Below are 13,846 nucleotides of genomic sequence, written 5' to 3'. Positions count from 1 at the left end.
CATGGGTTACAGAGCAATCCAGCTACATCCTGCAGAATGTTGAGCATTGTCACGATTCATTCTCTTGGGGCCAGATGGCTTATTATCCATCCTTGCTTCCTTGGACCAACTAAATCTAAATACAGAAAACATCAGAGACAGGGACAGAAATCCCCCTTACTCTTCCCTCAAGGTCCTTCAGTAACAACGGACTTCTTAATTTTGAGCCGTGGTCGTTCATTAGAAGGATATTAGAAAGTGGGTACTGAAAAACACATGCTTTCATTAAAACCCCTGGTATACCGACTTCATTCCGCTTCTCATCGCAGCTCTGACTCATGCAGTCAACTTTACTAAGAACCTGACCTGGTCCGGGCATTCAGTAGATACTAGAGACACAAAAGCCAGCTCCCCGTACTCAGGGAGCTTAACACTCAACTAGGAAAGTAAGAGAGCGAAGATCCAGAGATGGCTACAGCAGCCCCAGGGTACACACTGACACACTGTCAAGGGGCTTGGTACAACATGAGGACAGAAGAAACTCCGAAATGTCACGTATTCGGGGTCAAGATGGGGCAACACCAGTTCTACTTAAACATTTTCCCAGTTCTATTAGAATGAAAAAGGCTATTATTGACGACAGCAGAGCATAGTAAAAGCATAGTGTGCAAAATTCTGGGTAAATTGAAGTAAAGACTTATAAGACAGACAAGAATACAAAAAGAATGAGATCGCAGGGCTAGGGTACAGTTCTGAGGTAGAGCACAAGCCAGGGATGGGGAGAGAATACAAAAATACCTTAAATATCCAAAGTCAGTGGATTTAGTTCTATACTGGCTGGTTTTGTGTGTCAACTTGACATAAGCTGGAGTTATCACAGAGAAAGGAGCCTCCCTTGAGGAAATGCCTCCATGAGGCCCAGCTGTAAGGCATTTTCTCAACTAGTAATCAAGTGCGGAGGACCCAGCCCATTGTGGGTGGTGCCATCCCCAGGGCTGGTGGTCTTGGGTTCTATAAGAGAGCAAGCTGAGCAAGCCAGGGGAAGCAAGCCAGTAAGTAACATCCCTCCATGGCCTCTGCATCAGCTCCTGCTTCCTGACCTGCTTGAGTTCCAGTCCTGACTTCCTTTAGTGATGAACAATGTGGAAGTGTAAGCTGAATAAACCCTTTCCTCCCCAACTTGCTTCTTGGTCATGATGTTTGTGCAGGAATAGAAACCCTGACTAAGACAAGTTCCATAATTTATCTCACCACCAAATAAACTACTCCAAAGTGAACGTGCCGCAAACACGTGCCTCATTCTCCTTTACAAGGGAGTCTGCGAATGGAAGAGAGCAGCTATGTAGTCTCGGGGTCACCCCTGCAAAGCACTGACACTACAGAGTAAAGGACTAAAAGTCCAGCCTGAAGAAGCTGCTTCCAGTGAAAGCGATCCACAAAACAAAGAAACTGAATAAATTCTACAAGTTACAAATACTCAAGAGAGAGCCATGGAAATGTGTTGATAAAATCCTGTAACACAGTGAATTCATTGGGCACTGCTTACTTAGACATTCCTTCCTTCTGGAGGGGGGAGGGGGAGGCACATTGCACACACCCTTAGAGGGAGAGGGGTTTCCTCCCCTACCACATTCTTCCCTCTTCTCTGGAGACAGGGACTCTCACTGAGCCTGAGCTGGATAGCAAGCTACAGGCACACTGTCTCAGCTACACACACACACACACACACACACACACACACACACACACACACACACACAGCTTCTCACGGTGTGTGTGCCAAGGATCAGAGCTCAGGTTCTCACTTACACGGGGCGGGTACTTACCCACATCACAGGTATTCTTACGGAAATTATGAACAAAATTACAATTTACACCCAGGCAATCATCTTCCATTAATCTAACCATTCAGATTCAGCTCTGTACTATGAGAAATAAGTCACTATTTAGGTACTTATCTTGCAGCTATCAGGAGAATGGGCTCTGACATAAATTCCCTATTGCCAAGCCTGAGGCCTCTCCAGTCAGTTGCTAGAAGGCAAGAGGCCAAGGGTTAAAAGACATCAACATACTCACTGGTTTGATTCGGAGCTGACTATCCACCACTTCAAGAATGGCATGCCTTCTGGATACTCTTTTATCTGTTATCTACAAGGGGAAAAAGATGTCAAATACAGCCGCTTCCTGAAAAATAAATGAACCCTTAGCAATGCGTATGAGTTGAGCAGGCCAGACATTACAGATATTATTAACTCATAACTGCATGTCAAATAACCGCGCTCGTTTAACAGATGACACAGCGGTGAAGAGGGGAGACCTACCGAAGTCATGGGAGAGTAAATGACACCCAGAAAAGCCTACAGTCTATGCAGCCCCAAACCCTCCAGTTCCCATACATGAAACATACCTAGACAGGATTCCTACTAATGAATCTACCAAACAAGAGAAATAATATACAATATGTACTGTTAGAAACATTTCAAATATAAAAAATTCAGCCTGTCTTAAACTACGTGGTAAATCCGAAGGGTGTGACCATAAGGGTAGACAGAGGCTGAAAAGTAACCTGCATTTCTGTTCTGGGACCACGTGTGGCAGTTAAAAAAAAAAAGGCAGGAGGAAAACAACCTCTATGTCGTCAATACAATCACTTCCTGTTTTGGGTTAGTAATGCTCAACTCACAATCACTCACCCACAACGATGTTCCGAATTGCTTATATTTTAAATGCTGGAAACTATCGTCCTTCCTACCTCACAGCAGCAACTACTAATCATTTTACATATTTGGATCCTGAAAGCCCAGAGGATGCAGGTAACTTGGGCGGTCACTCTCAGAATATGCAGTGTTCAAGATCCTTACGAATAAAAACAGAGGGTATATGTGAGAAAACAGTCACATGACTAGACCCATGTAAGATCATTCATATAGAAAAACGGTCCCTCTGATAGTCCATCTTAGGCTTCCTTCCTTTTGTACACTATCCACATAAACAATAACAGATCTTTTATATCTATCTTTTAAGTATGCCTAACACTAGGAAGAAAAGGATATCTTGAATAATACAAAAGTATAGTGTGACCTCTGGTGGGCACATGGTTTATTTCATTACAAACATCATCTCTTGACCAAATAAATAAATAAATAAATAAATAAATAAATAGAAAGTGGTTTCGTTGGGTACATACGTGCCTGTAAACCCGGCTCAGGGAAGTGAGGCAGGAAAAATTCGAGTTCAAGGGGAGCTTGGGCTACGTAGTGAGACCCTCTCTTTAAAGACAAATATATTTAAAATAACCTAAAGTCTAACATACCAACACATCCCACAAGAATCAACAGCTAGAGCAAAACATATCAACATCTAAAGCCCAATCCGGAGGTGGAGATTACAAGACACTTTAGCGACCATGCTCAAGAAAGACAGAAACGCCAATCTGACAATCTCTGTTGGAGCACAAAACTCATATGATAATGGGGAAAGAAGAGAAAGAAACCAGGAAACAGGGCAGCAAGAAAACAGAAAATACTGCTCAGGTGGGAAATACAGACAGGTTTTTGAAACAGAAATTCTTTTAATTCTTACATTTTTATTTTTTGTTATATATGCATACGTGTGTGTCAGGATAGGCATGTATGTACAGTGCCCAGAGAGGCAGAATTACAAGCATTTGTGAATTGCCTGACATAGCTGCTGGGAGGTCAATCCTCTGTAAGAAGTTCCAGGCTCTTAATGGCTAACCCATCTCTCCCTTGTGATATTTTAACTAGATCTCCAGGTTTTCTTGAGTGGCCTTTGTAAATGCTATGTCTTATGGCAACGCGAATATAATTTCATAGTGCAAATTGGAAATGTTCTGGTTCCTACTCTTCCCAAAGAAGGTAAAGAATATATTATACCTTAGTGACCAGTTTAAACTCCAACTTCCTCATTTCAACGAGGCTAATAGAAAGCATCTAAGTAGTAAATCTAAAGTATCTCTTTAGAATAATGACTGCTTCACTACCCAGACAACTTAACGATTGCTTCTGATATCACCAAAAGGAATATTACTATTATTGGTAAGGCCCATCAGCCCCACAAAAGAGGCCAGGGAATAAAAGAAGTTAGCTTAGAGGAGGTCACTGGCCATCAACCTTCTCTGTGATGGGCCATACAGTACTGTAAATAGTGTAAGCTTTGTAGGTCAACATGTGACACGTTAACCTTTAAAGTACTATTCGTCTTTAAATACTTAATTGCGTTTTTGTTTATTTGGTCTTTTTACATTCTACATCTTATAACCCTAAACTCAACTTGGATTTGGCCCCAGTTTGCCAGCTGGATAGGATAATGATGTTAACTCTTTCCGTACGTTTTCCAGGCACCAAAAAGAAATGTCGGTGACTTGACTAACGTTGCTTGAAAACCTACTGCCCCAAACCTATAAAGTCTTGACAAGCAGAGTCAAGGTGTGGAGTTCCCAAGGACAGGAGACAGAGACAGCCTCAGCCGAACAAACTCTGGCTGCCCACGCCCATGAGTACCTCCCACACTTACTCCCAGCAGCGGCCCGCGGCCTATCACAGTCTGCCCCGGCCCCACGGGCACGCGGGGACCGCCGTCCAGAGGATGCAGAAAGAACTCCGAAGACATGGTGGTAAAATCAGATTCCTTCACCTGGAGATACCTCGTAACCACCTCTCTCAGACACGCCGCGCAAGTCCCAAAGGGGTGTGAGACCCGAGGCTCCTTTTCTAGTGAGTGAACTTCTTCCCTTTCCGGAATCCCTACTTCTTGAGAGCTTGTGATTCGTGCAGGAATTACCTGTCAGCTCACCGCCAAACTACAGCTTAAAACTGTAACTCACACCCACAATCTTCCAGCGCTTCCTCCCACAAGACTCATGGAACTCTGGGTCTTGTAGTCTCTAACAACTCCCTTCCGCTCCTTTCCGGGATGCAGTCATCATAGGAAAAACTACCAATCCCGAAAGGCAATGCGTGCATCTCTGCGCAGGGGTGTGGGGGTGGAGCTATAATAGTTATGAGGTCTAAGCCTGAGTGTTTACATCTTTTTTGTTTTATTTCATGTATGAGTGCTCTGTATGCTTTCCCATGCCAGAAGAGGGTATCAGATTCCCGTTATAGATGGTTGTAAGCCACCGTGTGGTTGCTGGAAATTGAACTCAGGACTTCTGGAAGAAGCAGCCAGTGAGTGCTCTTAACCCACTGAGACGTCTCACCAGCCCTGGCCTGAGTGTTTAAATAGCCACAGTGCTGTCCTGGTGGCCCAGTGACTTCAACAGGAGGATGTTCTTTTCCCAGTGGAGTATGGTGTGTGTATGTGTTTCTTCTCCTTTCCTTCCATAAGGAAACGGCTTCAGCTAAATTAGGCTTCAATGATTGTCCTCCCTACCCCAAGGATTATGTCTGGATTTAGACTTTTAGGGTTCAGCCTCGAGGGTCATTAACTCTCCTGTGCAAGAGCCCCATGCTCAATTGAGTCTTCTTTTCTCAAAGGCAGAAGCCTGCCTTAGGCACGTGGCCCATGGGGCCGGAGGATCTTCCTTCTCTGTAGAGGAGACCTGTTCTCTGGCTGGGATCTGTAGCGGGCCTCTTTCCCTTTGGTGGAGGCCTGGATTGGGGGAAGCAGTCTATCTGGAGTTGGGGAGTTGGCACAAACCTTCGGGCGGAGGAGGAGGGCAGAGGTGGTCTTTTTTTTCTTTCTTTCTTTTTTTTTTTTTTTTTTTTTTTTTTTCCGGAGCTGGGGGACCGAACCCAGGGCCTTGAGGTTGCTAGGGCAAGCACTCTACCACTGAGCTAAATCCCCAACCCCAAGGTGGTCTTTTTTCTATGGAGAAGTCAATTGTTAAGCTCAGGGCTCCCAGCCACAGGAACTTTCTCTTTGGAAGAAGCCTGGCCCAGAGTCTGGCACTGCTCTGTTAAGATCTTTTCCTTTCTTGTGGCTGAGAACAGACTCTGCAAGGCCTTCAGGGTTTCTCTTCCATATTGAGGCCTGCACAGCATGACTCTGCGGAAGGAGGTCATCCTGTCATGGAGCTGGAGTCTGATCACCTTATGCCTCCATGGGGCAACAAGGTCATCTCTTCCCCCAAGAGACCACCTTGTCACCAGTCTGGCAGAAATGAAGTTAAAAAGTCATTGTGACCCTCGTTTTGACTCTCAGAGCAGTGGGCCCTAAGAGACTAGAATTTTCCTCAGTGATCCCATGCTGGATGAAAAGCCAAAAGCCAGACCTATCAAAACGAGAGACGTTTCCCCCAGAGAGATTTCACAGACCTATCAACTTGTCAGAACATCTTGCTGAAGCAACTAGAGACTTGGCAGTAATGGGCAGGGCCACACCTTAGCCAGAGATGGCTCAGATATTCTAACGCTGGCCCCCTCTTTAAACCTTAACCTTACTTTAGGAGGCCGAAGACGGACTTGAGGGTCACTGGAGCTCTTTGTCCCTCTTCCTAATCAAAACTCCCATGAAATTCTATACAGAGCCAAGAAACCAAAATTAACATGGGCTTGCATTTGTACTCCATCATGAAGGGAAGTCAGGGCAAGAACTCCAGGCAGGAACATGGAGGCAGGAACCGATGCAGAGACCAAAAGAATGTTGCTTTCTAGCTTATTCTTCATGGCTTGCTAAGCCTGCTTTCTTATACAACCAAGGACCAGTTGCCCAGGAGTGACACCACTCCCAGTGGGTGGGGCCCTCCCACAGCAATCATTAATCAAGAAAATGCCCCGTAGACTTGCTTATTTTCTCCATTGGAATTCCCTCTTCCTCAATGATCCTGCTTGTGTTACACTGACAAAAACTCTAACTAGGACACGAACTCTAATCCCTCATTCTTATCCCTGACCCTGTCCATGACTCAGACCTTGATCTGTAACGTAAACATTTCCCATAACCATAACAGGCAGTTGGTGGGTGGCAGACTGCATGCAGTGGGTAGCACTAGGTCAATACAGAGTAAGAAACTTTTACTGGGTTTGTCAGTCTGTCCTGCTTGTGGACTGGCTCATTTAGTAGAACAGAGTAAGAACAGGGATTCAAAAGGTAGACGGGGCAGTTAGGAAAGCAAGCAGCCTGGGGAAGAGCTCTGCTGACACAGGACTTCTGGAAGCCATAGTTGGTGCTGAGCATAAAATGACTTGGTCACTTCTGTTGGAGGCAGGGACTGGAAGCAAGGTAGACTCATTCAGAAGTAGTCATGGAGTATGCAGCACTCAGTGAGAGGTTGAGCTGCACAGCTAATCAAGAATGACAGATCTCCTCATGCTCTAGGTTTGGCCCATGGCTATTTCCTCAGTGGAAGGTCTGCGCACGTGTGCGTGCGCGCACACACACACACACACACACACACACACCATATAGTGGAAGCACACACACACACACACACACACCATATAATGGAAGGCCCACACACACACATACCATATAGTGGAAGCCCCACACACACACACACACACACACACACACACACACACACACACACACACACATACCATATGGAAGGCCAACACACACATACCATATAGTGGAAGGCCTACACACACACACACACACACACACACACACACACACACACACACACACCTTATAATCCATATGGCTGGTTGCTCCCTGATAGGCTGAGAAAACTGTGCCATACAGAAGGAGCCCACATGTCCAACATAGGTGAACACAGAGCTCCACGTTGCCAGTCCTTCAGTCGCAACACTGTGAACTTCCTGCAGAGAGCTTGAAGGAGGCATAGTGAGTGATAAAATCATTGCCTAGAGGCTTCGAGACTACTAAGCTGACGGGAATGAGTGGCAACCTTGGTGTTTGTACACCACATGTCTGGATTCCCTTCTCGTATTTCTATTGCAAAGGGATACCACTAGCCTCTAGGCTTCTCCAGGGACATTGAGCACTCCAATGCCCGATTCCAACTCCTCCCTGTCTACCTGGAAAGCCCTGGCTCTGTCAAGTGGGTCAAGTAGGGTATGGTTGGAAGAGGTACTAAGTAACTGTTTTCTGCCCTGTGAGGGCAGAGTGAGCAGGCTAGAGGTGACCGTGTATTAATTTGGTCAAACTGTTAAGGTGCTATTTAGTTTTGGAAGATGAGTGTGCCCTGCTGGCCTGGGTCCACCATCTCTTTGCAGCCAGCAACCATGGGATTATTTTGTGCCTACTCTCCACCTTCGTGGCCAGAAACTGTGGTCGCCATGGGCTGGGGCAGCTGGCCTGTAGTAGCTGCATGTTGAGGGGTCTAAAGTCTCCTTCTGGAGTCTCCAGGTAGAAAGAAACTCCCTGAAATAAAGAGGAGCTGCCCAGCTAGGGTTAGACGCGCATGGGGCTACTCTATGGAGCTCTTGTTGCTAAAAGCAGCATTGGGCCAAGTGAATGCTGGCCTAGGGTTTTAGACAAATTTCTAGGTCTTGGTGTTGCATTGACAGAACAACTGACACCAGACTCCCACAACACTAAGGGAGGGAGAGTCATCATGGTTCTCAGTTGCTGAAGAGCAAAGTGTGATGGAGACAGCAGAGGTCCAGTTCTGACAGAGTCATGGCGGTAGCAGGGGTCCACTCTGAGCATCTGCAGGAGTTACGGTGACTAACCTTCTCGTCCACCTGTAGGATCGCTGGCACGTGACAGCTGCTCCATTCACACTAGACTCTGGAATCATAATCACCAGGTGAGTCCCACAGGCCCCCATATTAAAAACAAAACAAAACAGGCCAGACACACAGAACAACTTGCTCTTGGAACAATCGTGCATTTGTATCAGGGTTATGGGCACTGAGCTAAGCCCCTTCATTATACTACTAATGAAACCAGCGGCCGTGGAAGGTGGGACTTGAGTGGTATGGTCCTGTTGAAGATTCATGAGACGTGGAGGTGAGGTGAGACAGAGTGTTTAGTACAGGATGATGGGTCACTGAGAGAGAATAAGTCATGGGGTTGCATAGAGAAACTGCTATGGAAACTAGGTGGCCTCGGTGTGACTTGACTGCGCCGACGTTGTTCAGAAGACCGGATGTCTGCCTTTCGCCTACCACCTGAGAAAAGACAAGTGGGTGAGTGGTGAGCCCATGAACCAAGCACCCTTACCCATTGCTTGCCTGTGTGCTCCTCATCCTGTCCAGGAAGCAATGTCGTCACTCAACACCTATTGTGTAGCAAGCCATTCACATAGCATCCCAGATCAGACAACAGGCTAACCCCAGCACTTGAGAGGTAGGGGCATGAGAATCATGTGTACAAAGTCAGCCTCGGCTCCACTGTGAGTTCAAGGCCAGCCTAAACTACTTGAGACCCTGACTGAAAATAGAAAAAAAAGATGTAGAGCTTGGAGTCATTAGGGAGACCGTCTCTCACCTGCATGTACTGAGGGGCTTTCTCCTTCCTTAAGAAGCCACAGCTAGGTTTGAGCTGAGGCCCTGCGACTATGGAGACCACAGATCCTGAACAGAGCATTCAATTGCTGCTGTCTGCTGTGTGAGGCTGCACCAATTCAGATGGTACCAGAGTGGAAACTGAGGCTCATGCTGTCATTTCTAAAGCTCCCAGGAAACTGAGGTGTGAGCAGCCATTTCTGCTAGTTCACACAATCAGCAATAGTTATGAAATGCACTTACAGCATATGTCAGAAGCACTTATCAGCAAAAGAGTATAAAATATCAAAATCTCTGTCCCTTTTAGCCTTCATGTTCTGGTCCTATTACCCCTCTAAACCAGCTTTTCATGTGTGATCCTCTGTTGATTTCTCACTGTGTGGAATGAGGTCCTGGAAGCAAGCAGTGGTACCCTCCCCCAGCCCTAATGCTCTCAGCGTGCCTCCCAGTCATGAGAGAATGGCACCACCTTGAACTGTGGCTATGTGTATGCATTCCCATATAAGGCTCCTCATTGGCCTCACCAGGTGCAGAAGACACAGTAGGGCTGCACCAGTAGATGCAGAAGACACAGCGGGGCTGCACCGGTAGGTGCTGAATGCAGAACACACAGCGGGGCTGCACCGGCAGGCTCTTCTCTGCTGCTGTGCAGTGCATGCAGGGTCCTAATACACATTGTCTGGCAGACAAGCCTCTGTCTGGTTTTAGAGCTCTCGAGAGCAAAGGAGATCAGACTTTTTTTCTGTTTAGCTCAGATTCTTGAAATAGACAGATGGGAGGTTGGGTCTGTGAGAGCTAGGCTGTCCCAAGCATCTTGCCAAGGCTGTGACTTGGAAATTAACGTTACAGAGATTAATTAGTCGGCTAGGGGGGTTAACAAATTAACAAACGGGGAACTTTGCACGAGTGGACTACATACCTTTAAAGTACCAGGTCAAAGAGGCTACACAGAACACTACTCTACATGCGGGAAGCTTAGGAAGAGCCATTAAACCCTGTTTCCAGCAGCCCTGTGGGATGTGTTGGCCTGTAGGGCGGTTGCACCTGCTGTCCATTCATCCCTCTGGATTTCAGAGGCTTAGACTCGAGTTTGGTTCTCCTCTGCATTTCTTGAACTTGATGGGAGTGGTAAGCGCTCGTCTGAACTTCTTTCTTGTCTTTACAGGCAAACATTCGAGGGAGGTTCCGCTGAAGGGTCCCCAGAGGCAAGCCTGGTCTTCTGGGCTGCATGCTGCTCACTCACCAGAGCCTACAGTACCCCTCACTCAGAACTGGAGCAGCAGCACACAGGTTCTCTCCTGTCTCAGAAAAAAAAAGGCCTGCCAGGAAGTGCAGGAGCAGTATCCACACTTGGGAAGAGAGCACCTGTCAGCCAGGTTATCACTGCTTCCGGTTTGGGAAACTATTCCACTGTAGCCAGGTCCCTCAGGAGCCCAGAAGAGAGATCCCTTTGTTTACTGGATCTAGCATTTTCGAACTTTTTTCTGCAAAATCTCACTGTTTGATAAATGTATGCTCTCCCTCAACACAAGGTTTCAACTTCTTTTAGAGAAAAAAATAGATGTTCTCCATGAACAGATTGTGTAAGGGAAGAGAAAAGGACTTGGGAGACTGGTTAAGACCTATGCCTCTGATACTATTCACTTTCCCCCAGTAATTCCAGTAGTTCCATCTAGAACTAAAATGGAGTTAGAAGTCTCCCACAAGGTCCCAGGTCTCTGCTCTGAACTTGCCCAGAGGCCAGTCCCATGTCACAATGTTGAAACTTCACAAGCCACTAATATACCTTCTAATGTCCCGTTTTATAGCCAAGAAATCAGGCCCAACGAGATTCGTCCAAAAGCATCCAATCAGCATCCCACATTCAGACCTACAGCCCAGGTATCCTGAGTCTCCGCCCTACTTCTACCAGATCCATTCTGAATCCTGGTTTCCTAACTTGGAAAGTATGACTACGAATGCAAAACCAGCACAGAGTGCTAGAGACGCCCAGTGGGCCAGAGCTCAGCCTGCCAGCAGTTCCTCCAGACTCGGCTCAGAAATATTATCTTACCAGATGCACGCTTTGGAGCCAGAAGAGAAGGCAACTGAAAGTCAGGTGGCGGCTTCTTGTACAGGTCAAAATCCTTGTGGCGCTGGCTCCAGCCCCACCTCTCCCGATCCAACACAGGCTTCAACACATTAGCAAACAGAGCGCTTTCTTGCCACTCCTAAACAAGAACATCAAGTCAGTGACGGGGAAGGACATCCCTAAGCACCCCAACTTGAGGCCCTGCCTCCTCCCCGAAGACCTCATTTAGCTCTTTGATGGGTGGCAGTCTAAGATCCTGCTGGTGGCTTCCAATGGTGCTCTGAAGACCCCATACTTGGAACCCACCGGCGGTGAGCCAGGCCTGGCGGGACTTCTTCTGGGCTTTCTTCTCTTCTTCCTTTGGGTTCTGAAGATCCACCATAGCCGAGAGGTAATTCTGTGAATACGTGAATCTCTTCCTTGGCTCCTAGAAGTGAGGAGGCAACGTCTTGTAAGAATAGCATTAGATAGGGCTTAGGAACAATCAAGCTGCCAAGCACGGATCAGAAACACCTGAGGACATACAGACACACGGTCCTGACACTAGGTGCTCTAACTAAATGCTTAAGGCAGACCCGTGATAGTCACGTCATTGCCTCCTTTGACAGAGAAACCCATTTTCTACATGAGTGGGTGCTAAAAACCTAAATGTTTTTTCTTATGGCCGACAGCTGTCTCCATAGCAACACAATGCTCTCCAGAGGAACAGTTCTGGATTGTTTTCAGCCATGAATGTCTAAGCATGTGCTGAGCACCTCTGGCTCTCTCCAGAGCATGGAGAGTCACACTCTTCTCCCATCACCTGATCCTTTGTCCAATGTCCCTAAATGGTTGACTTCACCCACCCTTGGTCAGAGAAAGAAGAACTTATGTGTGTGGTGGTTTGAATGAGAGCGCCTCCCCCCCACCCCCGGGCTCATGTATTTGAATGCTTAGTTGTCAAGGAACGGAACTGTTTGAGAAGAATTAGGAGATGTGGCCTTGTTGGAGGACGTGTGCCAATGGGAGGTGGACTAGGAGGTTTCAGAAGCACACACCAGCCCCCTGCCTCTTTCCTTCTTTCTCCTCTTTCTATTGGTACCTGGAGAGAAGGAGGTAAAGCTCCCACCTTCTGCTCCAGCACCACACCTCTCTCTCTCTCTGCTTCCCACCATAATGATCACAGACCAACTCTCAGTTCCCAATTAAATGCTTTCTTATAAGAGTGGCCTTGGTCATGGTGTCTCTTCCTAACAACAGAACAGTAAGACAGAGTGTTAGCCAGCTGCCCTTGTCACTCACCTTGGCCATCTCTTGAAGCATTTGCTTCTTGGCAAGCTCTGTGGAATTCATGGTCTGGGTGCTGTAGTTGTGGACAGTTTTGTTCTCAGGAATGGCAATTCTAATTATCCTCTTCATTGGCTTTTGAGACTGCTTAGTGAACTGGTAGGCTTCTGTGATATTTTTCTGAAGAGAGAGAGAGACCAGTTGTTACCCATACCAGACCCTTCTCGTGTGCAGTAAATGTTCTCTGACTCAGAGCCATGGTGCAGAAACTGATCACGCAGTCACACAGCCACGACAAAAGGCCCTCTAGTCCAACATGTCACTGTCCAAAGTGGAATTTGGAGGGGTAAAATCTTGAGACTTCCCAAGGACCCTAACTACATCACACACGGAGCCACTATTCCTACATTCGCCTAAGTAGAAAAGATAAAAATGTACAGTTCAAATGTTCAGAGGTCTAAGGCATTTTCATGATTCAGAGAGGGGCCCTATGTCCTAAGGCCACAGGGATGGGTATTATTAGCCATGGCTGACTAAGCACTGTGTTTCACAGGTTATGTCAGGAGCAAGGGGATTCCCCAGAAAGCTGGGTAAGGAAATGAGGGCTATCCCCTCTTCAGAAAGGACGCTGAAGAAATAAGGTGGCTTTACTTAAGAGTTTCCTAGGGAATTACAAATAAAATAACTCAAACCTGGTATGTACACAGTAAAGTCAGCACCTGAAAGGCCCAGGCAGGAGGATCGTGTGTTTGAAGCCTGCTGAGCTACACAAAGAGAACCCATCTAAAACACAAACACAAACAAGGTGTGGGTGCGGCAGCACAGCGGGAGAGCCATTGCCTCGAATGAGCAAGGACCTGGCTTCAATCGCTAGGAACAGTGGGAGATAAAAAAAGAGAGAGGTAGAAGAAAGAGATGAAGATTGCCTGAGCAATGGAAATGAAAGATAAAGGACAGGAGAATGTGGGCGGAGCCGGGAAGGGGAGGATGGCACAAAAGGGCCCATACCACATTCTCACCATGCCTGTCATTTCCCTACTGAGTTTGGAAAAAAAACCACCTTCTGCTCAAACAAGCACTTAAGGTCCAGATGGTTACCTAATATAGGCAGATGACTTGGCTAGAGTCCCAAGGAGGACCTCAATACAGT

At 46.8% G+C, this 13,846-nt stretch overlaps 2 protein-coding genes across 2 annotated transcripts in view; both read right to left on the bottom strand.

The window, feature by feature from the left end:
- Positions 1-4,836, bottom strand: part of Aplf (aprataxin and PNKP like factor) — a 44,899-nt gene extending 40,063 nt beyond the window's left edge. The window contains exons 1-2 of the mRNA XM_032906152.1: positions 4,516-4,836; positions 2,056-2,127 (exon numbers count right to left, since the gene is read on the bottom strand). Coding sequence (XP_032762043.1) covers positions 2,056-2,127; positions 4,516-4,611 — 168 coding nt within the window. The 5' untranslated portion in view covers positions 4,612-4,836. The remainder of the gene's footprint in view (positions 1-2,055; positions 2,128-4,515) is intronic.
- A 3,887-nt stretch (positions 4,837-8,723) lies between these two features.
- LOC116903537 (uncharacterized protein FLJ43738-like) overlaps positions 8,724-13,846 on the bottom strand; it is a 36,327-nt gene continuing 31,204 nt past the window's right edge. Inside the window, 4 exon segments of the mRNA XM_032906151.1 lie at positions 8,724-9,023; positions 11,413-11,569; positions 11,651-11,857; positions 12,712-12,876. Coding sequence (XP_032762042.1) covers positions 8,848-9,023; positions 11,413-11,569; positions 11,651-11,857; positions 12,712-12,876 — 705 coding nt within the window. The 3' untranslated portion in view covers positions 8,724-8,847.

The sequence above is a fragment of the Rattus rattus genome, chromosome 6 (assembly GCF_011064425.1).
Source record: "Rattus rattus isolate New Zealand chromosome 6, Rrattus_CSIRO_v1, whole genome shotgun sequence".
NCBI lineage: Eukaryota > Metazoa > Chordata > Mammalia > Rodentia > Muridae > Rattus > Rattus rattus.
This window is presented reverse-complemented; position numbering and strand designations above follow the sequence as displayed.